The sequence below is a fragment of the Cricetulus griseus genome, chromosome 7 (assembly GCF_003668045.3).
Source record: "Cricetulus griseus strain 17A/GY chromosome 7, alternate assembly CriGri-PICRH-1.0, whole genome shotgun sequence".
Classification (NCBI taxonomy): domain Eukaryota; kingdom Metazoa; phylum Chordata; class Mammalia; order Rodentia; family Cricetidae; genus Cricetulus; species Cricetulus griseus.
In genome coordinates this window covers 97,302,167-97,329,456 of record NC_048600.1, presented here as the reverse complement: position 1 = coordinate 97,329,456, position 27,290 = coordinate 97,302,167, and the positions used below count along the sequence as shown (strand labels likewise).

General features: G+C 45.1%; 1 protein-coding gene across 4 annotated transcripts; it reads left to right on the top strand.

The window, feature by feature from the left end:
- The first annotated feature begins 1,033 nt into the window (after window positions 1–1,033).
- On the top strand, window positions 1,034–22,383 carry Dusp14 (dual specificity phosphatase 14). Of its 4 annotated transcripts, none has more exons than XM_027426421.2 (4): window positions 1,034–1,166; window positions 1,646–1,738; window positions 19,164–19,250; window positions 21,107–22,383. In XM_027426421.2, exon 4 carries the CDS (start codon window positions 21,202–21,204, stop codon window positions 21,796–21,798), a length of 597 nt encoding a protein of 198 aa, XP_027282222.1. In that variant the 5' UTR covers window positions 1,034–1,166; window positions 1,646–1,738; window positions 19,164–19,250; window positions 21,107–21,201; the 3' UTR covers window positions 21,799–22,383. The 4 variants fall into 4 exon arrangements, with proteins under 4 accessions (XP_027282222.1, XP_027282220.1, XP_027282224.1 ...); XM_027426423.2 differs by lacking the exons at window positions 1,034–1,166; window positions 1,646–1,738 and adding exons at window positions 1,829–1,937; window positions 16,374–16,567; XM_027426419.2 differs by lacking the exons at window positions 1,034–1,166; window positions 1,646–1,738 and adding an exon at window positions 1,791–1,937.
- Window positions 22,384–27,290: the final 4,907 nt, after the last annotated feature.

The window sequence follows — 27,290 nt, the reverse complement described above, 5'->3', positions numbered from 1 at the left end:
ATCTCTGTGAGTTAGAGGTCAGCCTGGTCTACAGAGCTAGTTCCAGGACAGCTAGGGCTGTTACACAGAGAAACCCTGTCTTGAAAACAACAACAACAACAATAATAAAAATTTTATGGTTGGGGGAATCACCACAACATGAGGATCTGTATGAAAAGGCTGCAGCATTAGGAAGGCTGGGAACCACTGCTGTAGAGGGACTTGCAGAAATGAAACCAGCATGCAATCACTTCTATTAGAGATGTTGCTTTTTTTTGTTTGTTTGATTTGGTTTGGTTTTTTAAGACAGGGTTTCTCTGTGTAGTCTTGGGTGTCCTGGAACTCACTCTGTAGACCAGACTGTGCTCAAACTCACAGAGATTCCCCCTGCCTGGTCTGCCAAGTGCTGGGACTAAAGGTGTGCACCACCAATGCCTGGCACGTTTTGCTATTTTTACACAGACATGTCAAAAACAAGTCATTAGGTAAACTGCTGGAATATAATGCCAGGAAGATATCTTCCCCAAGCATTTTGAACTCAGTGTTTTGGCCTAAATTTAGTCTACTTTTCTTGCATTAAAAGGTTAATTTTGCCTAATTTTAAAGCCCTGATGCTTTTTTATGGCATCAAATCCCTTCAGTCTAGGCTGTTTTAGCTCTCCTCAGATTATCACTAAAATGTCTTTGGTGATATATTTTCATCTGGGAAGCAGACAAAACTTTAGATATCCCAGCACCCACAAAATGACTCTGAATCTGGTTGGCCAGTGATGATTAGGTATCTCAGGAAGGAAGGAAGGAAGGAAGGAAGGAAGGAAGGAAGGAAGGAAGGAAGGAAGGAAGGAAGGAAGGGAGGGCCAAAAAAAAAAAAAAAAAAAAAAAAAAAAAAAAAAAGCTTGAGGATGTCAGAGGCTGCAAACTCCAAGTGCAGTGTGCTCCTCCTCTGTCCTCCAAATCCATGACTACCAGTTTGACTTCAGCAGTTCTGATGCCAACTATTTTGCTACAGTGAGGACATGGCTCCAGAGAGCACAGGACCGGGCACCAAGTCAGGACTCCCAGAGTCTGACTCACTACAGAGGCTACAGGAAGTCTTTCCTACCTCCCCTGTGTCCTCCCTCAGTTCTGCTGGTAGAGGGGAGAGCAGGGTGAACTAAAGAAAGTCAGTGTGCATCTACTCATCACAGGTGGGAAGACCCAAAAGAGAGAGTATGAGAGCAAATAAATTTCAGGGGATCCATGTGTCAGTCCAAGCAGTATAGGAGCACGGATGGTCACTGTCAGTGTGTCAGCGTGCTGTGGATGGTTTGGGGGTCTTTATTACTTCTGTTGGAGTTTTCCAGGTACCTGTTCACCAAAATTGACCCAGCAGTTGAGGGACAGAAAAGTTAGTTGGGGGGCGTGGTGGCAGGAGCCTTTAATCCCAGCATTCGGGAGGCAGAGGCGGGAGGCAGGCGGGTCTCAGTGAGTTTGAGGCCAGCCTGGTCTACTTAGTGAGACCCTGTCTCAACAAACAAACAAACAAAACAAAAAGAGTGAGTTTGCCTTCACCCCTGTGTCCGCACCCGAGGCTGTCTCGCGCGGGGGAAGAGGCGAGGGTGGCTGAGAGGTGGTGATTAGTCACTGGTTGAGATGCTCACACCTTTTATCCTTTGTTTTCCTGCAGTAACTTCTCTGCATCTGGAAAAGAACCCACAAACGCCAGCCCAGAAGCCGGGCTGGAAGACAACGCTGTAGTGGGGTCTGCGAGCGCATCCAGGTGAGCAGGCATCGGGGCCGGGACGCTCCGCCCGCGCCGCAGCGCGCACGCGCAGCGCCCGGAACCCACGCGCGTCCCCGCCACGGGCCCGCGCTCGGAAGAGGCTGGCGGCGCGCAGGGCGGGGGAGGCCCGCGGGCAGAAGCCGCGAGCCGGGTAGCAGCACGGACCCGAGAGCCGCCACCGCGGCTGGGACGCTCGGTACGGAGTGCGGGGGACGCCAGAGGTCCCGGGTCCGCGCGACCCTAGGTTCTGCAAACTTTGTGCGGGTGCCCGGCGGCCTTGGGGCGCAGGGTGGGAGAGGCTGGGATCCCCGAACCTCTGCTGGCGGGCGTCAGCATGCACCCGCGACCGGCGCCGCCAGTCCCTGGAAACTCTTGGCTTTCTGCGATGCTAAGTACTCAACTTGAGCGTGACTCCGCGGTGGTAGATTGGTGTGTGCAGTGCTCACATATGGCTCTTATTTCTCCTAAGTCTCCTTGCTTTGGATCGAAGTTGAGCTGTGCTGAGCTTGGGGTAGGGGAGGGAGCCAAGTGGTGAAGCCGCTTTTCGTGGATTGTATAACTACCTTGTATTGAAGTGGATGTTGCCAGTGGCGCCGGCTAATGTTGTGGTAACTGGGCATCTTGGAGGCAAGGGAAGGCGCGGTGGTTTACCAGAAGTCTCACTGTCTAGGGATACAAAAAACAACACCTTGTACTTTCCACTCGGGAGAGCCCTACGGCATTTGGCTTATACTCGCCGGTTAGTTTTCTGTGGGGTTTGTAAGAGGTAGGTGGCAAAGCTGTGCTTTCCCGTTTTGCAGATGTAAAAACGGAGGCAAAGATTTGGATTCTTAACTGAATTTAATGAAATGTGGTTCAAGAGTTTTAACGCAGTTTCCTGCAATTCTTGCTCCTCGGTAGCTGCTTCTAAGTTTAATGAAATATCGGAATATCCTCCCTGAGGTCAATGAAAGGTCACAGAGGCCAGGGTCAGTGGTCTGCAGCTGTAGTCTTCCCCCACAAATCTAAGTGTCCTTTGACAAGATGCAACTTTTTTTCCCCTAATTGCTTGCTCTTTAAAAACGGTGGGAACAAAGGTACTGTATGTCTTCTTTGCAAAGTTGTGTGTTTAGGGCTGCAATTTTGCCGTTGTCTTTTGTGGAGTCATAAAGGGCACTTAGTCTCGGTTCCTTTGAGAGACAGAGGAATGAGGCTCCCCCAGAATGAGTAACCACGTCTTCCTTGCCAGAGACACCTTAAGAATTCACATCAGGTCAGATGAGGGCCGAGAATTCCCAGGAGGAGGGAGGAAGGAGCCCTGCACAGGCGGCTTGACACATGGGCCCCACTCCTGCCTCCAGCTCTGACTCACCTCTGACGCTGGGGGAGGAGAAAAGCTGCTTGGTATTTTTGGCTTTCCCCCATAAAACGGGAGACAGTTGGCTTCATTCGAGTCTTCTCAGCATCCTTGTGGAGCGCGGCTGAGCTGAGTTCTCCTCGGAAATCTTTGCTACTGGCTGACTGCAGGTATGCATTCTCTGAGATTCCTTAATGGAGTAGCTCATAGATTTACTCCTATCCTAAGAAATGGCTAAAGGCTCTAAATCTGGGAAATCTTTCAAGACATCGGGATTAAAATTATCGTTAAGAGAGAGCTTTTAGGTGTATGTCTATGCATGTGGGATTTTGTTTTAGAACAAGATGGTTTTAAAATATTTTCCCAGCATCACAAAAAAGGCTTTGCTCATTCTGTATGAAAACTTAAAACTTTACAGATGAGGTCCTTGTCTTCCTTTAATCATCTTCAAAAGAATGGCTGTGTCTTTCTGTCGGTGTCGAATGGATCCTTCCCTACATTTTCATAGAGATGTGTATTTGCATAAGTGATTTGTTAACAAAATTATTTTATAGTTGACTGCTCCTGTTTATAGGGATTTAATTTCTAGAACAGGTAGTATGCTTTTTAAGTACAATTGGTTGTAAAATTATGTTAACTCTGACTGCAGCTCAGTATTTCTCCAGCAACAGGCAAATGAACCCTTCACAAACAACTTGAAAGTAATTGAATCATCATAATGCCTGGCTTTACTCTCAGGTGCAACATGGAAACTTTCCTATTAAAACACAAACATGCATGGCCAACAGCAGCAAATTGTCTTTGCTGAGAGGAGACACAAGAGGGAGTGGAAGGCAGGGATAGTTGCTAAAGCAACCAAGGCGGCCTGGGTATAAACTTACAGAGCTGGCATTTAAGGTGGTAGCTTCATTATTTATGATAGCATCACCGGGGAGACACAACAGAAAGGAAAGCATTAGTGGGGGGGGGGTCACAGCTCAAATCAGCAATGTCAGGAAAAGGGTTCATGTAGCACAGTTCATGTCAGCATATTGGCAGTGCATGGGTTTACATAGAAAACCTTTATTAAGTAGTTTTGCTGTTCCAGAGGCATTGGGCTGAGTATTGGGCAGATGAGGGCCCTGACCTTAGATGCTGAGTAACAGTGATATTCAAAGGGTTCTTTCCCTGGGCTAGCCAGAGTGGAGAATGTCTGCTAGTCAATGACATATTTACTTAACCTTTTAAATGTGACAGAAAGATAAAGGAATACACTGAAAAGGTAACTTGATGAGGTATTTTAGAGAAAATGTTAAGTGTAACTAATCTATTCTCATAGGCCAAAAAGCAGACTCCATCTACTTCTCCCCTCACCCCCCAGCCCCCCTACTTTTTCTGGACAGCCATCGGCTTTAATAGAAATAATCTCCTTTTTCTATGGCTTTCACCTCCTAAGTACAAACCTGTAAACAGCACAGCTGTTCATTCCTCTTTCACCTTTATGCTACATTCTTGTAGGTTTTCTTGTTTGTCTGTTTGTTTGAGACAGGGTTTCTCTATGTAGTCCTAACTGTCCTGGGACTTGCTCTTTAGACCAGGCTGGCTTTGAACTCACAGAGATCTTCCTGCCTCTGCCTCCCGAGTGCTGGGATTAAAGGCATGCACCACCACAGGAGGCTTAGATCTGTCTTTTGGTTTGCATCATATATATACACAATACTAAATATACAGACATGGACATATAGATAATTGTGGAAATTCAGGTACTATAGTGTTTAAATTTTTTATTTGTATGTTTTTATGCATATGGGTATTTCAGCTGCATGTATGTCTATGTACTACATGTGTGCCTGGTGCCCAAGGATGTCAGAAGAGGGTCTCAGATCCCTAAGATTGAAGTTACAGACAGTTGTGAGCTGCCTTATGGGGACTGGGAATTGAACCTAGGTCCTCTGTCATAGCAGCCAGTGCTCTTATCCATTGAACCATCACTCTAGCTCCTGCACTATGATTTTTAAAGAATAATTTATATGGTGTGAGATAATAGTTGATTCATTTTGGGGTGGACATACCACAAACTATCTGTCAAATGTTGATGGTCATCTGGATTGTTTGTGACCTTGGACAATTATGAATAGTCCTGGGTCATATGTGATGCTACTTTTCCAAAGTGGTTGTCCCAATTTACATTCCTCCAGTGACATCCACCTTGAAGTCATAAATCACTGTGTTTGCTATTTAACCACAGTAGGCTTGGATGTTTCTTAAGTGAATAAGTAACATGGGGTGGGGTGGGGGGAGAACATGTGCTAATCTGGTTCCTGTTGTGTCATACACCAATGTGTTTATGTGAATGGTGGTTTTACCTGCATGTGTGTTTGTGCACCACATACCTTCAGAGGCCAGAAGGCATCGGATCCTCTGGAACAGAAGTTATAAGCAGTTGTAAGCCAACAGGTGAATGCCAGGAATTGAACCAGGGTCCTTTGAAAGAGCAGCTAGTGTTCCTAACCACTGAGCCATCTCTCCAGCCCCACTAATGTCTTTCTATTTATTCATGTTAAGTTCTATGGTTTGAGTCTGGGCAATGGTGGCACATGCTTTTAATTCCAGCATTTGGGAGGCAGAGACAGGTGGATCTCTGAGTTGGAGGCCAATCTAGTCTACAGAGTGAGTTGAATTCCAGGACAGCCAGGGCTACATAGAGAAACTCTGTCAGGAAAAAAACAAAAACAAAAAGGTCTATGGTTTGGGTTGATGTATCAAACATGAGAGACAGTTTTCCCACTGTACTTAGAAAAATACTCCACAGAATCTTTCTGTTGATTTTACTTGACAGTTTATAGTTACAGAAAATTTACCTATGCAAAATGAGGTACTAAAAATAGAAGTATTTAAAGGCCTTAAGGGACACCCCTGGTGAATGCTTGCTTTGTGCCCAATCCTAAAGGTGGAGCTCAAAGTGTGTGAAGTGGGCATGAACTAAGACCCATCCTTGGTCAAGGACCCTGAGGACAAGGGCAGACACACTTGTGTGTGTACATGTCCCTAAGAGGCCCAGAACACAGTGTCTGTGCTACAGGAATAAGTGGTACACAGTTGTCAAGTTTTTCTCTAGATCTTCCTTCATCTGTAAAAGTAGGGGCAATATAGAATACATTTGCTACAGAGATGTCCTGCTACAGTTGTTAGGCTTTGGTTTGCCTGTGTTTGGGTTTGCTGGCTGGAGTTAAAGTTAGGATGTGTGTGGGGGGTGAGGAAGGAGAGAAATAAAGTCATCTCAGGACATTTACTAAATTCTGGTCTGTGCTGAGTGTCTGTTACATCTCCTCTTTGTCCTGAGAGCATAGGTTCTGTGACCTACCAGATAACCCAGGCGCTTCTTTCTCACAGCCTGAGGGACAGTTCGAGAATCAGTTAAGAGCCTGTGGGGGCCATGATTCCTTTCTATTTCTTTTGTAAGGCACCTTAAAAAACACTCTGTTGGTTTTTATTTATGTATGCCACAAATACTTTTTTTGCTTGTAAAAGTTTTCTTCTTTCAGATCTGGCTTTCAAGAAAAGATGAGTGGGAGGGAGGAAAACCTTGGTGTGTTTTGATAACCCTTGACCTTGCAGCTGCTGCCACAGTCACTTGCCAATGACTCGTCAGTGAGGCTGGCTCAGCTCCTCTGTGCATCTAAGTAGTGACACTGGCAGGGAACATGTCCTGTCCAGTTTGTCAGCTGTTCATTCCTCCTGCCATCCCATAGACTCTGTGGAGGAAAGGGCCCTTTTGAAATCCATGCCCAGTCAGGTCTCAGATTGATGGCCTGTGGCAGGCTTTGCTTTCTTTCTTTCTTTCTTTCTTTCTTTCTTTCTTTCTTTCTTTCTTTCTTTCTTTCTTTCTTTCTTTCTTCCTTTCTTCTTCCTTCCTTCCTTCCTTTTTCTTATTTATTTTTGAGATTTTAATTATATCATTTTCCCTCTCTCCTTCCTGTCTTCAAGCCCTTCCATATACTTCTCTTGTCGTTCTTTCAAATTCATGGCCTCCTTTTTCATTGTTGTTACATAGTCCTAAATATATTCTGCTCAGTCTGTATACCATTACCTGTCTGTGTGGTTCCAGGGCTCACCAATGGGCACTGGATAACCCATTGGTGTGCTCTTCTCGTGGAAAGATTGTATCTCAGGCTTTTCTGACTCCTTGGTCTTTGAGTTTGTAGCTGTATAATGAGACAACTTTAACTAGAACGTTCATTTGCATGGCAAAGAGGGCATGTGAAGCTCCAAGCCTTCCTCACCTGGGAGGTGTGGTGGGAAGCAGAAGAGGAGAAGGAGGTGGGTCGGTGTGAGCTTGCCACACGTGATTAGGACACACTGGTGAAGACAAGATTGGGGACAACACTGTCCCCATACAAATTACATATAATCTTGAAGTTGAGATTTTTTTTTCCATGAAGAATTCAACCAGGTGTGGTGTCCCTCTACTACTCTTGGGTAGTAGAGGCTGGAGGATCAGAAGTTCGAAGTCATCCTCTGATAAACAGCAATTTGAGGCCAGCCTGGGATCAGGAGACCCTGTCTCAGAAAACAAAAAGCACTATAACATCGAAGTCCTCTTGGGCCCCTTTCTTCCTCCTTCACTGAAACAGCATTTGCTATGAATTTTGTAGTTTCCATCCATCATATTCATTTTCTTATTGTTTATGATACTGTGTGTGGCTCACAACAATCTGTAACTTCAGTTCCAGGTAATCTGACACCCTCTTCTGGCCTCTTCACATACCGGATGCACACACATGATGCACAAAGGTGTGTAGGCAAGACACCCCACACATAAGACAATTTCTAAAAATTAAGAAGGAAAAAATGGAAATTAACCTGTCAGCACTCTTAATTTGGTATAAACCACACACACAAATTGGGTCAGGTATATGATAAATCTGTGGAGGGAGAAGGGTGAAGCTTGCTGCTGGAGTTTCTGGGATTCTGATCTGGTCCAGTTGCACATCAAAGGCTAAGTGGTCAAGGGGTGATTGCTAACTCTGGAGGGCTTTCTTCCTGTGTACGTAATTCTAATTTAAGAACTCTTTTGTCTCCTTAAAGTAATCGTGTGACCTTTGGGGACTGAGATCTCAGGAAGACACCTTCATTCTCTGGCCCCATTTCTCAGAGGACAGTTCCAACTGTGTCAACCTTGAGGATTTATGGCTTTTTCTCTTTTTAAGTACCTCAGCTTTATGTGCTGTCATTTAGTGGTGTCTGCCTTTCACCGGGCATCTGTGGCTCACATTTTTTTTTTGACATTTCTGTAAGGTATTAAGGTATTATTTACATAGGCTGCTGCATAGATTATTCCAAGTTGTCAACAAACAGTTGTGCATGTTTCATGGGCTCTCATCAGCATCTCATTGGTTCAGTTTATGTGGTCTCTTCACCAGGACTGTCTGAGCTCTAGCAATTTAGGACTTTGAGAGGTTAAAATCTAGAGCACAGAGGACATGAACACACACTGACCTTCTTCTGTTCCTTAATTCTTTCTTATTGGATCCTTTGGGAGTCTTTAGAAGGGCTGGTCTGCTGTGATCCGGTTGAGTGACAATCAACAAGGCCCAGCTGGTGGCAGGAGGCTCTGGTCCCAGAGGGGTTACTAGTGTTCTCTGTAGAGGCTGGGAAAGCCTCTTCACCCTCCCATTCCCCTCTGACCCCTCATCCCAGAACCACAGCAGAGTGACAGTGATCCTCTGGGTGCTCTGCAGGCTCCAGTGGCTTCTGCAGTGGGATAGGAGCTCTTGTCTGCCTCAGCAGCTTCTGTGAGCAGCGGCTCCCACACTAGAACGTGGATGTCGATCTTCTGGTATCTTGTGACCTGGGGATTTGATCGTAGTTGTTGGCATATTTCACTTCTGTCAAGCTTGTGGAGAGGGGCAGTTTTGCTAGCATTGGGACACAGGGATGGGAAGGGGCAGTAACAAAGGGCCTGCGTTCTGCGTCTAGAATCTGGAAGTAAGGAGCTTGGAAGGCAATAATGGGGCTGGGAAGATGGGTCATCGGATAAAGGCGCTTGCTGCCAAGCTTGAAACCTGTGTTTGATTCCAGGAACTCACATGGTGAGAAGAGAACCACCTCTGACCTGCATACATTGCCATGGCATGTGTACACACAGACGCATGTACAATATACAAAATCAAACACAATTTTTAAAAAAAGGAAGGCAATAATGGCAATATACCTTTAATGGATTAAGAAGTATGTTAGTCTGGTCTATGAGACTCTATCTGCCATGATCCCAGGCCTGTGTGCTGGAGGCTTGACTTTCAACTTTCAGCCATGTTGGGAGGGTGGAACTTTGAAAATGTGGGGCCTACCACAAGGCAATTAGGTCACCAGGGCATCACCCTCAGATTAGGGATTGGTGCTGTTTTGGAGTGGGTTCTCATAAGGGTGAGTTGTCCGGAAAGTCAGTCTGGACCCTTCCTGGTCTCTGGCTTTGTTGCGTCATTCTGAGTCTCCCACCTTGATGCCACCAACTATGTTGTGATGCAGCTAGAGGCAGTACAGATGAGCTGGCCATACATGGACTTTCAGCCTCAGAAACTGTGAGCTACATAAACCCCACTGAGGAGGGGATTACTGAGATAAAACCCGGGGCCTCATGTATATCAAGCGTGTATTCTACCTCTGAGATGTATAATCAGCCCTTCATATGGCACTCAGCCTCTAGTATTTTGTCATAGCAGTAAACGGAACACTGTATCTCCCTAGGGAACAACCGAGGTTTGGCACTGCTGGCTGATTTTACTTTGCTTTAATCACGGGCTCCTTTTTTGTTTTGCTACAGGATCTGTTGTCTGCATCCTCCATTTGAGTCACTTAGTGTTTGTTGTTGTTTTCCATTATTCAGTTGTTTTAAGATCTGTGTTATGCTTTCCTTCATGATGATGAGATTTTTGACAGCTTTTTTTTTTTTTTTTTAATTTGTGACATGGTCTGATGCAGACCTCCCAGATGCTGTGATTATACATATGGCCACCACTCTCTGCTTCCTAGCACTCATGCCATGTGCCTTTAATGATCTGTTCACAGATTCCTATAGACCAAGAACACAGACCTTTTTATATTGGGGATAGCTTGTATTTGCTTCATAATGGCTAGGTCCTCAATGGGCAATTAAAGTCAGGAGTGACATGGGGCCTGGGGCTAGGCTCATGCTCAGGTGTCTTACATATCTAGTCATTGTTCAGTTGGGACCTCCCCTGGGCTGTTGATTAGAACACCTACATATATGTCACATGATAGCCGTTGGACTAGTTTGGGCTTCCTCACAGCATAGCACCTAAATTCTAAGAGCAAGTCCTAGTTAGATCCTCTCACCGAGGAAACCTCATGTCTGTTACATTCTTTTGGTTTTCCCATTGAGGCCTTCACAGACCTCTGGGTTTCCAAGAACACCAGCCCCACCCTGGGAGAAATGTCAACATTACACTGTATGTTAAATAACTCAGTAAAAAAACTGCCACATGAATGAACTGACAGCAAGGTAAGCACCAAGCTGGGTGAGAGTCACACTTGAAACTTCAGTTCGAGGTTAGGCTTGGTGGCACGAATCTCTATTTCCAGCACCTGGGTCAGGGAGACAAGATCAGGGGTTCAAGGTCAGCATAGGCTCCATGAGATTTCATCTCAAGTTAAAAAGATTAAAAAAAAAAAAAAGATTTTAGCTGGGTCTGGTGGTTTAGGGCTGTAATCCTGGCAACATGGGAAACCGAGTTAGAATTACAGTTTCCAGGACTGTCTTGACTACAAAATGAGTTCATATGTAGCCTGACCAAGTTAGACCCTGTTGCAGATAAATAAAGGGCTGGGAAGCTAAGTCAGTGGTAGAGCGCTTGCATATGTGCTGTTTGGGTCCCAGTACTACAAATAAAATAAAATAAAATAAATCCAGGTGGCCCCACGGTACCTGAATGAATGCACCCCTCATGCCACAGTTACTTGCAGGCTTTTCATTTTAACCCAGCTTGCATGATCAATGGATTTATCATCTAGACCTAAACGGTTTTTGCTTTTTGAATCAGTCTCATTCTCATTAGCCCATACTGGCCTGGAACTCACAACAACAGTCTTTCTGGCTCAGACTCCTGAGTCTTGGGATTACAGGAATGAGATACTACGCCTGGCCTAGAACCAGACATCTTCAGATTTGTGTATTGAGCTACTATTATGGATTTCTGTCTCCCTGCTTCCATTAAATGCAGTGCCCATCTCCTCCTCTGGGCTGTGATGTGTTCTCCAGTTGCATTTAGCCAGTATCATACAGTAGATTTAGCAAATGTATCCGAAAGAGGTCAAGGAGATGGTCACCTGGTCTCCCAGGCAGTTGCTTGGTAGATGTGTCACACTCAAGGTTAGATTACTGGTGGCTGAGCAAGGTGGAACTATCTAAAGTGTTGTATTGTTTCAGATTTGGATTTTCTGAGATGGTATATCACCAGTCGCTTGGTGCTTACTGCAGCCTAGGCTGGCCTCACAACCACCATAATTCTCCTGTCATAGCTTTCTAAATTCTGGGATTACAGGTGTTTTTAGTTTCATGTGTACTGTGTGTATTTGTCTTCATCTAAGAACACTGTTGTGTTGCTTCATTCATAAGATGGAAAAAGCAAAAAGACCTCACCTCCTCCCCTAGACTGTCAAGGCATCCCACCCTACTCAATCAGCTCACTTTTTACAATTAAAAGCAACTTGTGGGTATCTTTTACTTCATTTTACTTATTTGACATGAATATTAGACCATAGTTGTTAGAATTGTGTTCTTAATGTTCTGTCAAGTGTTTACTTAATGAAAGATTATCATCGTGTTATGGTTTTTAGGCTGAGTGTGGTGTCCCACACCTGTAATCCAAGCCTTTGAGAGGTGGTGGTTAAGATGATCAGGAGTTCCAGGTCAGCCTCAGCTATACAGTGAAGTCAAGGCTAGCCTGGGCTACCTGAGACCCCGTCTCAAAACCAAAGTGACTCAACTTTTCCGTCAGTGGTGCACATTAGTGTTTTAATAGTGAAAATACCCCGGTAGTGGTGGTGGCGGCAGCAGCGCACACCTTTAGTCCCAGCACCTGGGAGGCAGAGGAAGGTGGATCATTGAAGGTCAGCCTGGTCTACAGAATGCGTTCAAGGCAGGCTCCAAAGCTTCACAGAGAAACCCTGTCTTGAAAAACAAAGCAGAACAACAACAAAAAAATAGTGAAAATAAATGAGAAAAGCAGTATTTATCATTGTGTAGGCTAAAATGCTTCTAAAAGGAGTGGCCTTAAGGTTTCATTGTTTGTTTTTTTCACAGAACTAGATGGATGCTTAATAGAAGGATTAAATGTGATTGCATGGTCTTTTGAGTATAAAAAAGTAACTGTTATGGGGACTGGAGAGCTGGCTCAGGCCTAAGCAAGCCTTTTGCTCTTGCAGAGGACCCACTGGCGGTTCCCAGCCCCCACCTATCTCTAGCTCCAAGGGGATCCAATGCTGTCTTCTGGCCCCTTGCATATACCCACACAGACAAGTCTCTCTCTCTCTCTCTCTCTCTCTCTCTCTCTCTCTGTGTGTGTGTGTGTGTGTGTGTGTGTGTGTGTGTACTTTTAATTTCTATAACATACATGCATATGTGTAGGGAGTAACCCTAGCCCCGCCCAATGGACCTGGGGCAGGTACCAGGTGGACCTGGGGACTCGCCCATAAGGGCGGGGTGAAGGAAAGCCGGGATGACGTAAGAGGGGCTTCTTAAAAGGCTGCACGTGGGGACCGCGCGCTCTTTTTGTTCTGGCTGCGCTGGCTGGGTTCTTAACCTAGCTCTGGCCTGTGTTTCACCCGGCTGTGCTTGGAAATAAAGAGACTTTAATCCAATACATATGTATATCCTCCCCCACCCTATATGTACTGACCTTCTGAGGTTTGTAAAGCTAAGAGATATTTTATTATCTTGGTTATTTAAATTTTAAATTCAAATATAATTACATCACTTCTCCCTTCCCTTTCCTTCCTCCAAACTCTCCTATGCCCCATACCGACTCTCAAATTGATAGCCTCTTTTTCTTTATATATGGACAAATATATAAAAACAACCTGATGAATCCATCTTTGTTTTATGTGTATATGATTTCAGAGCTGTACTGGGTTACCAGTTACGGTGCTCATCCCTGCAGGAGATTAATTCTCCTTACAGTCACTGGTTGCCTACAGGCCTTTGTCTAGGGATGAAACCCTGTAAAAATCCATCCCTTCCTCATTAGCATGACTGTTGATATTGTCATTGTTCAAGTCTTGTTTATGCAGCCATTTTTTTTTTTCCCCCGAGACAGGGTTTCTCTGTGTAGCTTTGGATCCTGTCCTGGGACTCCCTCAGTAGACCTCAAACTCATAGAGATCCCTTGTCTCTGCCTCTCGAGTGCTGGAATTAAAGACACGTGCCACCACGCCTGGCTATGCAGCCGCTTCTAAGAGAGGCAGTCACACAGCAGACTTCCTGGACCTCTGGTTCTTAGAATTTTTCTGCCCTCCCTTCTTCGATGTTCCAGAGCCATACATGCAGGATTTGTGATGCATATATATCCCTTGGGGCTGGGCTCCCCACAATCCACTGATCTTTGTATTTTGTCCAGTTGTGGTTTTCTGCAATGGTCTCTATTTGCTGTAGAGTAGCCTTCTTGATGAGGGATGGTAACCACACTTATCTGTTGGTATAAGGATAAGAATGTAGTAAGGAATTATGCTGGTCTAGCAAAGTGCTGATAGATTTTTTTTTTTTTTTTTGAGACAGGGTTTCTCTGTGTAACAGTAGACCAGGCTGGCCTCAAACTCATGAGAGCTGCCAGCTTCTGTCTCCAGAGTGCTGGGATTAAAGATGGGCACCACCGCCCGGCCCAAGTAGATTCTTTTTTAAGATCATATCCTCTAGTCCTGGGAAGATGGCTAAGTTTCCAGTACCAGGCATGATTTCCCTCCCGTGGAATGGGCCTTAAGTCCAATTAGACAGCTGTTGGTTGCCACAAACATGTGAGTGCCACTTATTGCACTTTTGTGATATCTTGTCATGCTGGTCATGTTGTGGTCCATTGGTGTCACAGCTAGTAGGACTCTTAACTGCTTCCTTCCCTTAGCAGCTTGCATAGGACGTTCTGGCATTATGGAAGCTAGACTGTAGAAAGGAAGCTTGCAGGTCAGGTCCAGATCAATAGCCTGAGTGCTTGCTGTGTTCTAAATGTGTGCTATCTTCAGCAACAGGGGCTTAAGTTCAACCTCTGAGAGACACCCAAAGGCAACAGCAAGAGTCTGACTAACAACTTAAAAGATTTCTTCTGATTGGTACTGAGTTTGTGGTCTATGGTCCTTGTGAGGAGCATTGTCAGTCCAAGTGACAGAACTTCATATATAGTATGTATATATGTATACACACATGTAATATGTATATAATTTGTATAATACACACACACCCCAACTCCCCTGGTCTCAGCTAGGAGTATTTTAAACTATTTTGCAGTTCTCTCTGGCTCTTCTGCACCAGTGTGGCCACTTTCTGCAGCTAGGATTTTTACTTCTTTAACTGTTGAGCCTATTGGCTGTCAGCATTAAGAAGGAAAAGCAGCATTGGTGACACTTGGGTGGATGCTCTGAACAGGCTGGGACTTACGGCCATTCTCTGTCATGTTGGCACTGATCCAGGTGTGGATTACCACTATGTAACCACAGTACAGTTCTACATGGCCAGAGATCTGCATGCCAGGAGCAAGGGCAGTGGTTACTAGCTGGCATGCTACTAAGACTACAGGCCCCTGCAAGACACTGACACTAAACTTTGTTAGTTCCTAGTCCTTGATGCTTATTGTTCTGAGGCCAGGGCCTTAGTAGGTGGCCTGGCTGTTTCTGATCTTGCTGCTGTCCTTCTGTGGCTTCTCCTGAGTGCTGCATTATCAGCATGCACCATGCCTGGAATCCCAGACATCTGTACACCTGATCTTTCGGTTTTGTTTTGAGGCAGTGGTTTTTTTTTTTTTTTTCTTTGTTTGTTTGTTTGTTTTTTGTCCTGGAACTAGTTCTGTAGACCAGTCTGGCCTTGAACTCACAGAGATCTGCCTGCTTCTGCCTCCCATGTTCTGGTATTAGGCACACACCACCATCACCACCCAGCAAGACAGTGTCTTATGTAGCCCTGGCTGGTTTGAGCTTGGTCTGTAGACCAGACTGGCCTTGAACTCAAGAGATCTGTCTGCTTCTTCTAAGTATGAAATTAAAAATGTGAGCCAAAGACACCTTATTTTAAAATGCCCCTGAGACTTTGGGAGCCCATTCCATATAGAGGAATACTCTCTGAGCCAAGACACACGGGGGTGGGCCTAGGCCCTATCCCAAAGGATACAATAGACACTGATGACACCCTATGGAAGGCCTCACCATCCAGGGGGAGCAGAAAAGATATGTGACAGATAAGGTTTTAGTTGGGGGGGTAGGGGAGGACGGGTGGGAGAAGGGAACTGGGATTGTCATGTAAAACAATCCTGTTTCTAATTCAAATAAAAAAAAGTTGGAAAAAAAACAAAATGCCCCAGAGCATGCCACCCAACTTTCTGTGTTTTAGGACAGCTCTGCTTTTGTGCCTCTGGTGTCCATTGTTGGTTCCATGGTCAGGAACCATTTTTCCCTATAAGAAGGAAATGCAGCTGCACTACAGCTTGGGAAGGCTGAGGTAGACACCACAGTTAACATCATGGAAGCTTCTGTAGGCCAGTGTGCGACAGTAGAGGTTCCTGCTCACTCATCCCTGGGGCAGTCTTTGATCCCACACACACAGGCCGGACTTCCTGTCTCTCAGCATGTATCTAAGTTGATTTTATGTGTGCCTGTGATGTAGAATACCTGTGGGCTTTTATATTCTTTACGGTTAGGTTCTGCCATTCTTAGAACTAGGTCAAACTAGGCTGCTTATGCCCACTCAGGGACAAACAGGAGCAGCTTAGCCCATCTGGGCTCAGGCTTGTCTGTCAGTGTTTAAAGGGGTTCTCCCTGGCTGTTGCAGTCAGGACACTGACACAGGTGACAAGGACACAGTGTCCCACAGAGAAGCAGTATGTGGTGCAGAGCTGGTGGCTTTTTTTCCCCTCTCGCTTTCCTGGCTTTATTTGCCTTCTCCGAGTTGCAATCACCCCACTATACCCAAACTTGTGTTTTCTGGCCCATTAAGGGGAAAGGGGACTTGTCAGAGACTGTTTGCCGTACCTGCCCTCTGAGCACTCATCGGCAGAAGGTGTTTTTCTAAACCTCGTAGCCAGCTTTGGCATTTTGGAGCAGGTTTGCTGGCACAGGACTGGCGGCGGCAGCAGGAACAGAGCATCGTGTCTGCCTTGCTTGGATTCTACCTAGAGGACACACAATCTGTCCTCCCCACATGGATCACATGAACAGTAAAACGGGTGAAGCCTGGCCTCCAGCCTGCGACCCTGGAAGACCATCCTGCTGCAGAGGCCTCCAGCCTGGGCACCGAGGTCAGGAGGGCTGGTAGCCTCATGGATGGCAGGATTGTTTGGGACAACAAGGGCTGTGTCTCCTAACTAGGCAATGAGATAGTCGCATGGAAATTGGAGTAGAGAGCCCCCAGCATTGAGTTTTACGTTTATTGCCACAGTGAGTTTGCTCTTTAGAATTCTGCCAGGGGAAAACCTCAATACATCCATCATCTTACATCACTTCCTCTGTCTCCTGGGGGGGGGGGGCTCTTGCACCTCAGGTCCTCTGCATGGGCCAGCTCTCAGTGTGGAGCTCCAAGGAGGGGCAGCTCTCTGAGCACCTCAGCCGTGATGGGGTGTCCTGGGTGGTACCACATGGCACCCACTGCTTCAGCAGTTCTCAGACTGCCCGACCCACAGCGGCAGCACTTAGGAAATTCAAGTTTTCCAGTCTTGCTCAGAACCAAAGAAGCTGGGGCCCAGTGGTCAGAGTCCTGAAAAACCTCCCAGGGGATTCTGACAGGAAAGTCACTGCATGGTGGCAGAACTGAACCTGGCTTTGGGTGTAGTATAAGGTCTCATGTTACCCAGGCTCTAGTTAACTCATAGCTGAGGATGACCTTAAACTCCTGATCTTCCTGCCTCCACCTCCCAAGTGCTGTGATTACAGACATGAGGACTTATGTGTATGATGGCCTGCCTGGATGTAGTATGTATGTGTGTGTGTGTGTGTGTGATGCATGCACTGTGTGCAGGCCTGGTGCCCATATCTAAGAGGGCATCATATCCCTCTTAGAACTGGAATCAGGTTTGTGAGCTGCTTTGTGGGTACTGAAACTGCACCCTAATCCCTCACAAGAGCAGGGCATGGAGCTCTTAACTACAACCATCTGTCTAGTTCCCTGTGGTGGTGCTGGTGTTTCTACATTGTTAGCTTGTTTGGGTGAGGCACACCACAGATCATGTGTGGATGTCTGTCATGTGGGTTCTGGGGAAGGAACTCAGGTCCTGCAGCCCAGTGGATAGCACCTTTACCTACTAAGCCATCTTGCTAGCCCCAGAACTAATTTTTTTTCATTGTTTTTCTTTTGCTGGGGTGGATCTGAGGAGTCACACGTCAGGCAAACACTCTACCATAGAACTAAATCCTATCCCCTAATTTTTCTTTTAAACTATTTTATTATATTCTTTTCTTTTGCTGGTTTGCAGTGGAGACAAGGTCTCGCTGTGTAGCTCAGACTGCCCTTGAACTTAGCATCCTTCTGCCCCAGCCTCCCAATGCTGGGATTGTGGTTTACCTCACCATGCCCAGCTTTCGAAAATATCTGAAAGTGTTATGTCATGTAAGTCTTTACTCCTAGGTGTTTAACCAAGGGGGAGGGCATTTGTTCACAAAAAGGTCTGCCCCTGAATATCTGTAGTGCTTTCCTGACAATAACCATAAGCTAGAAACAACCCAGTATTCATCAGTAGGTGACAGATGAATCACATGGTGTATTTACACTGCAGAGTACTGCTCAGCAATAAAAATGGAGTTGTGCCCAGCATCACTGATGAATATCATGCTCTTCTCAAAGGAGCCAGACACCCTCAAATTTACAGGACTCTTAAAGACAACTTTAAAGCTATGGGTGGTGGCACATGGCTTTAATCCCAGCACTTGGGAGACAGAGGCAGGTGGATCTCTGTGAGTTCGAGACCAGCCTGGTCTACAGAGTGAGTGCCAGGACAGCCAGGGCTACACAGAAAAACCCTATCTCAGAAAACATAAACAAGTTTAAGGCCAGCCTAGGCTACACAGGTGGTTCAAGGCTAGCTAGTAATGAGCCATGCTGCCTAGCCATGCTGCACACACACCCAGAGTAAAATGAGGGTGGAAGGGAAAGAGGAATGGATTGTAAAGGAGCATGAGGATGTTGAGTGGGATGTGTGGGTGTTATTTTGAAGGTCCTGTGTCTGGAGTTTTTGTGGCACATGGTGGTTATGTCAGTTTACACACCATTTACACATGAGCAAAGCATAAGTGAACATGTAAGCATGGTGATTGTGAGGGTGAGGCGGGGCATCTGCGTGGGAGGGGAGCCCTTTCTGGAGATGGACATGGCGCTTGTCAGTCTACAGAGTGTAGAGAGGCTGAAATGGGGAAAAGGATGAACTTTCAGCTTGCTCTCCTCAACAGCAGGGCCAGCTGTCCTGGCCCCTTGTCTGAAGATAATGCTAACCCCACACCACCTTGCACTTCTATACCTCGGTTCATAGCTCATCTTGCAACCCCTGTTCTTGCTTCTCTGTCCTTCCTGCTGTGACTTCAGGCCCAGGTCCTCATGCTCCTGGGGTGATAGCGGGTGCCAAAGGGGCTGAACTACAGTCTATGGGATGCCTTCCGTAGTATCCTGTGGTGTGATCCCTGAATTACCTTTGTCTTCATCAGTGCCAAAAATGTACCTAGTGCTTGCAGACTCTGGGATTCTGTCCCTGAGACTCAGTTGGTATATTCTTTAAGTCATACCAGAAATGTTCAGCAGACCCTTGCTTTCAAGATTCATCCCAAATTTGATTTTAGCAGCAAGAATCCAGGAGGGATTGAATGGGGTTTCCTGACTCGCTACATCCTTATCTCTTTGTCTTCCTACAGATCTCGTTTGTATACACTGTAACCACTGTTTACCTAAGACTGTCTGGATCCAGACCAAGGGCTCTAGCTCACGGGACTCCTCAGCACGTGAGTACCATGATGCTGTTGCTACACAAGCAGGGTTGTTTGTCTGGCTGAGCACTCGGTTTCCTGTGGCACCAGGCGGTTGTTACACACTTGTCAGGATGCACAAACCATGAAACATGTTGGTTTGGCAGTGAGAGAATGGTATGTTGAAATCTCAGGAGACCATAATCAAAATAATTTTTTCCTTCTTGAGACATGGGCTCACTGAGTAGCACAGGCTGGCCTGGAACTCACAATCTCCTGCCTGGCATATGCTACCATACCTAGCTCAATAGTTTTGTCTTCTGTTGTTAAAGATATTTTATATTTATATTTTATAGTAAACATTTTACTAATGAGAAAACATAGACCAGATACTGAGCTAAATCAGTGTTAATTCCAGCACATCCCTGAACCCAGCAGAGTTCACTTGGGAGCTTAGAATTGGCAGATACGGGTAAGGTTATCATTTACATTACCCAGGGTCAGCTCAGACAAATTCCTAGTTAGCTGACTGACAGTAATACAATTTGAAGAGCATGCATGACCTGCAAGGCTGAGGGTTTAACTCCCTTGGTACTTGTTAGCATGTCTGAGGCAGGTCCTGCGTCACTCTCCAGTACTATATACATACAAATACATACACAAAAACTGTGCCTTCAGATTGCCTTTCCACGGAAAGGCCACAGTACTTTACCCAAATTTGGACTTCCAAATTATTCATGCATTATAAAAAAATTACAAGAAATAGGCATCTTGGGGCCGTTGAGATGGCTCACCAGGTAAGGGTGCTTGCTGCCAAGCCTGAAGACCTGAGTTCGACCCCTGAAACCCATATGGTAGGAGAGAACCAACCTCAAGTTGTCCTCTGACCACCACATGTCCCCTCATATATACACACAGACAGCCCACACAATAAATATAGAAAAATATGTTTAAGCCAGGCAGTGATGGTGCATGCCTTTAATCCCAGCACTTGAGAGGCAGAGACAGAGGGAATCTCTGTGAGTTCAAGGCCAGCCTGGTCTATAGAGAGGATCCAGAGCTACACAGAGAAACCCTGTTTTGCAAAAAAAAAAAAAAAAAAAAAAAAAAAAAAAAAAAAAAAGTGTTTTTAAATTGTAAAGAACAAAGATGGCTTGGCTTTATTTTTGCTGACTTCCAGTTTGGTTTTGTTATTTATTCCATGAAGGCAGTTTATTGTCTACCTTGAAGAGACAATTCATTTTTTCTAAGCCAAGTTACTATTCTGTTCAAGGTGCTAAATGCAGTTGAAAGAGAAGTGCCCCCCTTTCCTAGAAAAGACAATGTGTTTTTTCTAAGCCTATTACTGTTCTGCCTGATGTGGCATTTTCATATTCCTTCTTCACAAAGTCTCAGTGTCTGGAATTAGGTTTAAGAAAACATGGCAGTGAGAAGGACATGACACTGGCTCTACAGTACAACATTCTGGGTTCCTGGGCAGGGGATGGCAACTTAGTGATAACGCACTTGCCTAGCCAGCTTGAGTCTGATTTTGATCCCCCCCCCCCCAAAAAAAAACAAACTCAAGGAATGCCCCTCTTTCAGCAGGATTCCACCAGATGGCTCTTCAGGAACCAGTTAGCATGTTTTCTGTCTTTAACTTTCCTAAAAATAGAGTGACTATTTTCACTGAAGGGCTTTAAAAAAAATAAAGCTTAGTTTATTGATTTTACATATTGGCATTGCAGGCTCCATTTCCTAATAGTCAATAGAAAATGATTTCTGTACTTCCTACAAAGAATGCACTCTGCCTTAGAAAATAACTTCTGAATTCTTTCCATCCCCCAAGCACTGGAGGCAGCTGTGGGAAATGAGTAACATGGACAGTTCTGACAGATACCTGTATCTTGCAGGAAGAAGGCTGCAGTCTTGAATCCCTGGTGGAGGACGGACTCTACCATTCTCCTGTCTTGCCCCTGATGATGAAAGTGTGACTGCTGGCTTCTTCATGAGCTCCAGAGGTCACAGCACGCTCCCACGGACTCTCATGGCTCCTCGGATGATTTCCGAGGGAGACATAGGAGGCATTGCTCAGATCACCTCCTCTCTCTTCTTGGGCAGAGGCAGTGTGGCTTCCAACCGGCACCTCCTCCAGGCCCGGGGCATCACCTGCATCGTGAATGCTACCATCGAGATCCCCAACTTCAACTGGCCCCAGTTTGAATATGTTAAAGTGCCTCTGGCTGACATTCCTCATGCCCCCATTAGATTGTACTTTGACACTGTGGCTGACAAGATCCACAGTGTGAGCAAGAAGCATGGGGCTACCTTGGTGCACTGTGCTGCAGGAGTGAGCCGCTCGGCCACTCTCTGTATTGCGTATCTGATGAAATTCCACAATGTGTGCCTGTTGGAGGCATACAACTGGGTGAAAGCCCGAAGGCCTGTCATCAGGCCCAACGTAGGCTTCTGGAGGCAGCTGATAGACTACGAGAGCCAGCTCTTTGGGAAGTCGACGGTTAAGATGGTACAGACACCCTATGGCGTCATTCCAGATGTTTATGAGAAGGAGTCCCGACACCTGATGCCTTACTGGGGGATTTAGTGCTGCCACAGCTGGCATCCGCAGCCCCTCAGCAGTACCAGCATCTGCCACACACAGTCTTCTCCCCTCTTCCTCTCTCTCGTTCTCCCGAGAGTGTTTCTACACTGGTGTTCAGGTTTAAGAGACAGGGAGGGGAAATACATACATTGCTAGTAACGTTTTTTAAAACTAGCATTTTGAAATAGCAAACATGAAAATCTTTACCTGGCCTTTACTCATTTATAAAAGTGTAGGATACTGTTCCTGCTTTCTTTCTGGCTCCCAAGCCTTTTGGAGCCTTGATAGGTGCAGGAGGAGTTCATTGCAAAGATCACTTAGGGCCCTCATTAACCCTCTAGAGACCAGCTTTGCCTGTGGCTGCCAACTGGACTGATATTTAGGGGATATCAAGGCCAGCTCAGTCTCTATTGGATTAGCCTGGTCCTTTCCTTTCCTGTTATTTAGTGATTCTATAAGTTAAGTTAACCATTGTTATTTAGTTGATAAGTAATTATGAAGAAATCTGTTGCAAAGACCCTCTTGAAATCAGTGTGCCCTGGGATTATATTAGCATTATTTTTAATAAACCTATCTGCTTAACATAAACCCTTTACTGATCATTTCAGGTGTGTGTGTATGTGTGTCAGTGGAAGAAAGATGTTCTCCAGTCACTGTTCAATTGTGGCCATTAGGTTGGTCATGGTCAGACTTAAAGTAGAAACCCCAGTGGAATTATGTCTGCAATTCACACCCTTGCAGACGGGCAGAAATCGGCATCGTCAGCATGTGGGAACAGTATAGAGCAGGTGTGTCCAACCAGCAGCTCACGAGCAGTAAGATCCCAGGAGAGCTGTGAATGTGGCTCCACATTGTAGCAGACAAAATTCATGTCACAATGACAAAAGGTTGGGCACCCCTGGTGGCAAGCTCATACGTGCGTGCCTGCGTGTACACTCTCACACACACACACACACACACACACACACACACACACACACACACACACAGATAAAAGGTGCTGCATTCTATTTTGTCTTGGTAAATCAAAGTGTACCAAAGTGTCAAGTCCACCATCAAAGAAACAGAGAAGATAGCTGGGCACATACCTTTAATCCTAGCACTTGGGAGGCAGAGGCACGTGGATCTCTGAGTTCCGGGATAGCCAGGGCTACATAAAGAAACCTTGTCTCAAAAAACAACAACAACAACAACAACAAAAAACAAAACAAGAAACAGAAGACATGCCTCTGCTCACACAGTAACACAAAACTGCTCTATCTCCAGTTAACCTCAGCATAAGCACACGTCATTATCTAAAGAGGAAAATTTAAAACTGTTTCTCTGGGAAATCAGAGGAACATACATACAACATTAGCACATGACCAAAACAACTCAAAGAGACTGGCTTTTTAGCATGAAGCCAAGCTTTAAGTCAGGCAGTCTCTGAATAGGAGCCCCATAGTAATCACAGTTCTATAGAAAGAAAATACAGCTGACATTCTTTGTAATTAGGAAAAACTTCCCTGTGAAAATCATGGCAAGGGCTGGGGAGACGGCTTGGTTGGTAAAGTGCTTGCTATGCAAACACAAGGACCCAAGTTCATTTTCGGAACCCACAGAAAATGCCAGGTATGCACTCCAGTCCCTCAGCTCCTCCAAACCCAATCCCCCAGGGTCATCCCCAGCTCTGCAGCAGGATAATGCTGCAGGCTCCCTCCCCCCTGCCCCCATCTCCAGTGGATCTCCACACAGATCTTCCCCTCCTTCTCCCCTCACTTACTCACTGCTTTATCCCACCTTCCTAGCAGGTACTCCCTGGGAACCCACAGGCTACTCTAACAGGGGGAGCAAGTAGGCTCATTGCACAGCTTCATGTCTCCCTCCATTCCTGCAAGTCCAATCCCCCAGTCTTACTCCCAGCTCTGTAGCAGACCTTCTGTTGTGGCTCTCCTCATTCTCTCCCGACTCCCAGGGGTCTAAGTAGACCCTGGTGGAACACCCTGCCTTCCTCCTTCCTGTGGACCCCTCACCTCCCCAGCCTATCTCCGTTCCTAAGTGTCGGCTCCTAATACGAAGAAACCATTTTACCTGGAACTACCAGTGGCCACACCTATCAGGATCAACACTCCTAAGAACTAGAGAGGACAACAGAAACCAAGGAACCCACCCAACAAGATCAGATATCAGCATCCAGGATTACAGTCTTCCCAATTCCAAATGCCTAGACACCTGTGTAAAAACAGTAACAGCCAGGACACAGCTCTACTCAAGCCCAGCAACCCTACCACAGAAAGCCCTGAGTAGTCCAAAATAGTTGAAACACAAGAAAAAAAATCGTAAAATAGCCTTTATGAATATGTTAGAGGTCCTTAAAGAGGAAATTAATAAATCCCTTAAATCTATGAAAACACAATGGCAGGAAATGAAAAAAAACAAAAACAGTTCAGAACCTGAAAGTGGAAAAAAAATCAATATAAGAAAACCTAAATGGAGGTAAATCTAGAGATGAAAAATGTAGGAACTTGAACAGGAATCTCAGAGGCAAGCCTTGCCAACAAAATACAGGAGGTGGAAGACAGAATCTCAGACATTGAAGACCCAATAGTAGAAGAAATAGATACCCCAGTGAAAGAAAATGTTAAATCAAAAAAAAAAAATTCCTGGCACAAGATATCCAGGAAATATGGGACACTAAGATCAAATTTAGGAATAAAGGAGAAGAAACTCATGTCAAAGGCACAGGAAATATTTTCAACAAAGTCACAGAAGAACATTCCCTTAACCTAAAGGAGGAGGTGCCTATTAAGATACAAGAAGCATACAGAACACCTAATAGACTGGACCAAAAAAAAAAAAAGGCCCCTTGTCATATAATAATTAAAACACTAAATGTACAGAACAGAGAATATTAAAGCTTCAAGGGAAAAAGACCAAATAACATATAAAGTGTCACAGACTCTTAAGAGTCTACAGATGCCGGTGGTAGTTCAGACTATTATACCCAGCAAAATTTTCAATCACAGTACATGGAGAAAATCATGATAAAAGCGAATTCAAGCAATTCTGTATCTATAAACCCAGCCCTACAGAAGGCCCTAGCAGGAAAATTTCAACCCAAAGAGGTGAACTATGCCAGGCAGTGGTGGTGCACATCTCTAATCACAGCACTCAGGAGGCAGAGGCAGGCAGGTCTCTGAGTTTGAGGCTAGCCTGGTCTACAGAGAGAGTTCCAGGACAGCCAGGGCTACATAGAGAAACCCTATCTGGGAGAAAAAAAAACACAAAACCAACAAAGAGGTTAACTATACCCAAGAAACAACACGGAATAAAAGGGAATAAATGATCCCAGACCAGCAAATAAGAGGAGGAGCACACATCCACACACAACAACAACAACAACAAAATAACAGGAATCAACAACACTGCTCATAGATATCTCTCAACATCAATGATTTCAAAACCCCAGAAAAAAAAAAAAGACTAGCAGAATATATGTAAGAACAGGATCCATCCTTTGTCATCAAAACAAGCTTCCAGTACCAGGACTGGGTTACATTTCATTGGATTGTTGAACAAAAGAGTCCCATGAGAATCCCCAACCACCCAAACTGTTGCTAACAGTATAAGTTGTTCTCCACAAACTGACAGCAAGTCCACATTGCTGAAGACAACACCTACACAACTCACTGAACATGAAGAAGTCAAGTTGATGCCTATATAGAGCCTTCATCCCTATGAAGGTCCAAGAAACACACCTTAATATCAATGATAGACATCACCTCAGGGTAAAAGGATGGAAAAGCATATTTCAAGCAAATGGACCTGAAAAGCAAGCTGGTCTAGCCATTTTAATACCTGAAAAAACAGACTTCAAAACTGATCAGAAGAGATAGGGAAGCACACTACATACTCACAGGAAAAATCCCCCAAGATGGCATTTCAATTCTTCACATCTATGCACCAAACACAAGGGCACCCAAGTTAGTAAAAGAAACACCCACTACAATTTAAATCACACATTGGCCCTCACACATCGATAGAGGCAGGCTGCAATATCCCACTTTCACCAATAGACTGGTCATCTAGACAAAAACTAAACACACACACACACACACACACACACACACACACTGGAGCTCATGTAAACCAAATGGACTTTTGGACAGATATTTACAGAATACTTCACCCAAACACAAAAGAATATACCTTCTGCTCAGCACCTCATAGAACTTTTTCAAAATTGACCATATACTCAGATGCAAGTCTCAACAGATTTAAGAAAATTTAAGGGGGCTGGAGAGATGGCTCAGCTGTTAACAGCACTGGCTGCTCTTCCAGAGGACCCGGATTCAATTCTCAGCACCCAGCTCACAGCTATCTGTAACTCCAATTCCAGAGAATCCAACACTATCACATAGACATACAAGTAGGCCAAACACCAATGCACATAAAATTTAAAAAGAAAAAAGTATATTGAGATAATAGCCTGCATCCTATCTGACCACCACAGATTAAAGCTAGATATCAACAACAGAAACACTTACAAACTTATGGGCAACTCACTCCTGAATGAAAAATGGATCAACATAAAAATTAAAGAAATTAAAGACTTTCTAGAATTGAATGAAAACGAACAAGCAGGGCAGTGGTTGTGCGTGTCTCCAGCACACGGGAGGCAGAGGCAGGTGGAGCTTTGTGAATTTGAGGCTAGTCTAGTCTACATACAGATTATAATAGCCATAAATTGGAGACAACCTAGGTGTCCCTCAACAGAAGAATGGATAAAGAAAATGTGGTACATTTACACAGTGGAGTATCACTCAGTCATTTAAAAAAATAAAATTCACAGGTCATCAATGAAAGTCGAAAAAAAAATCCTCAGTGAGGTAACCCAGACCCAGAAAGACAAATATGGTAAGAATTCATTTATATGGGTTGTTGTGTGATGCTTTACATTCTTTTGGCTTTTTAGAGAGGCCCACCACCCAGCTCCAAATAAATCACACATGGAGGGCTATTCTTTCTTATAAATGCCCGGCCTTAGCTTGGCTTGTTGCTAGCCAGCTTTTCTTAAATTAAATTAACCCATCTACCTTTTTCCCTCTGGGCTTTTAGCTTTCTTACTTCTGTATATCTTATTTTCCTTCTTATTCCGTGGCTGGCTGGCTGGCGGGCTGGCTGACTGCCTGGCTCCCTCCTAAAGTCCTCCTCTCCTTGTTCTCTCATTGCTCTTTCTCTTCCTAGTTTCTCCTCCTATTTATATTCTCTGCCCGCCAGCCCTGCCTATTCTTGCTCTTGCCTCGATATTGGCCATCAGCTCTTTATTAGACTGTCAGGTAATTTAAATGGGCACAGTCACACAGCTTCACAGAGTCAAGCAAATACAGCTTAAACAAAAGTCACACACCTTAAAATAATATTCTACTACAGTGGCTATTAGCTGTTAACGATAATTAAGCTATAGTCCATGGAACCACAGAGGTTAGGTATTGAGTAATGGCGGACTAGTGGGC

Coding starts and splice junctions, on each gene's coding strand:
- Dusp14 (XM_027426421.2), top strand. CDS start 21,202: ATGAGCTCCAGAGGTCACAGCACGCTCCCACGGACTCTCATGGCTCCT.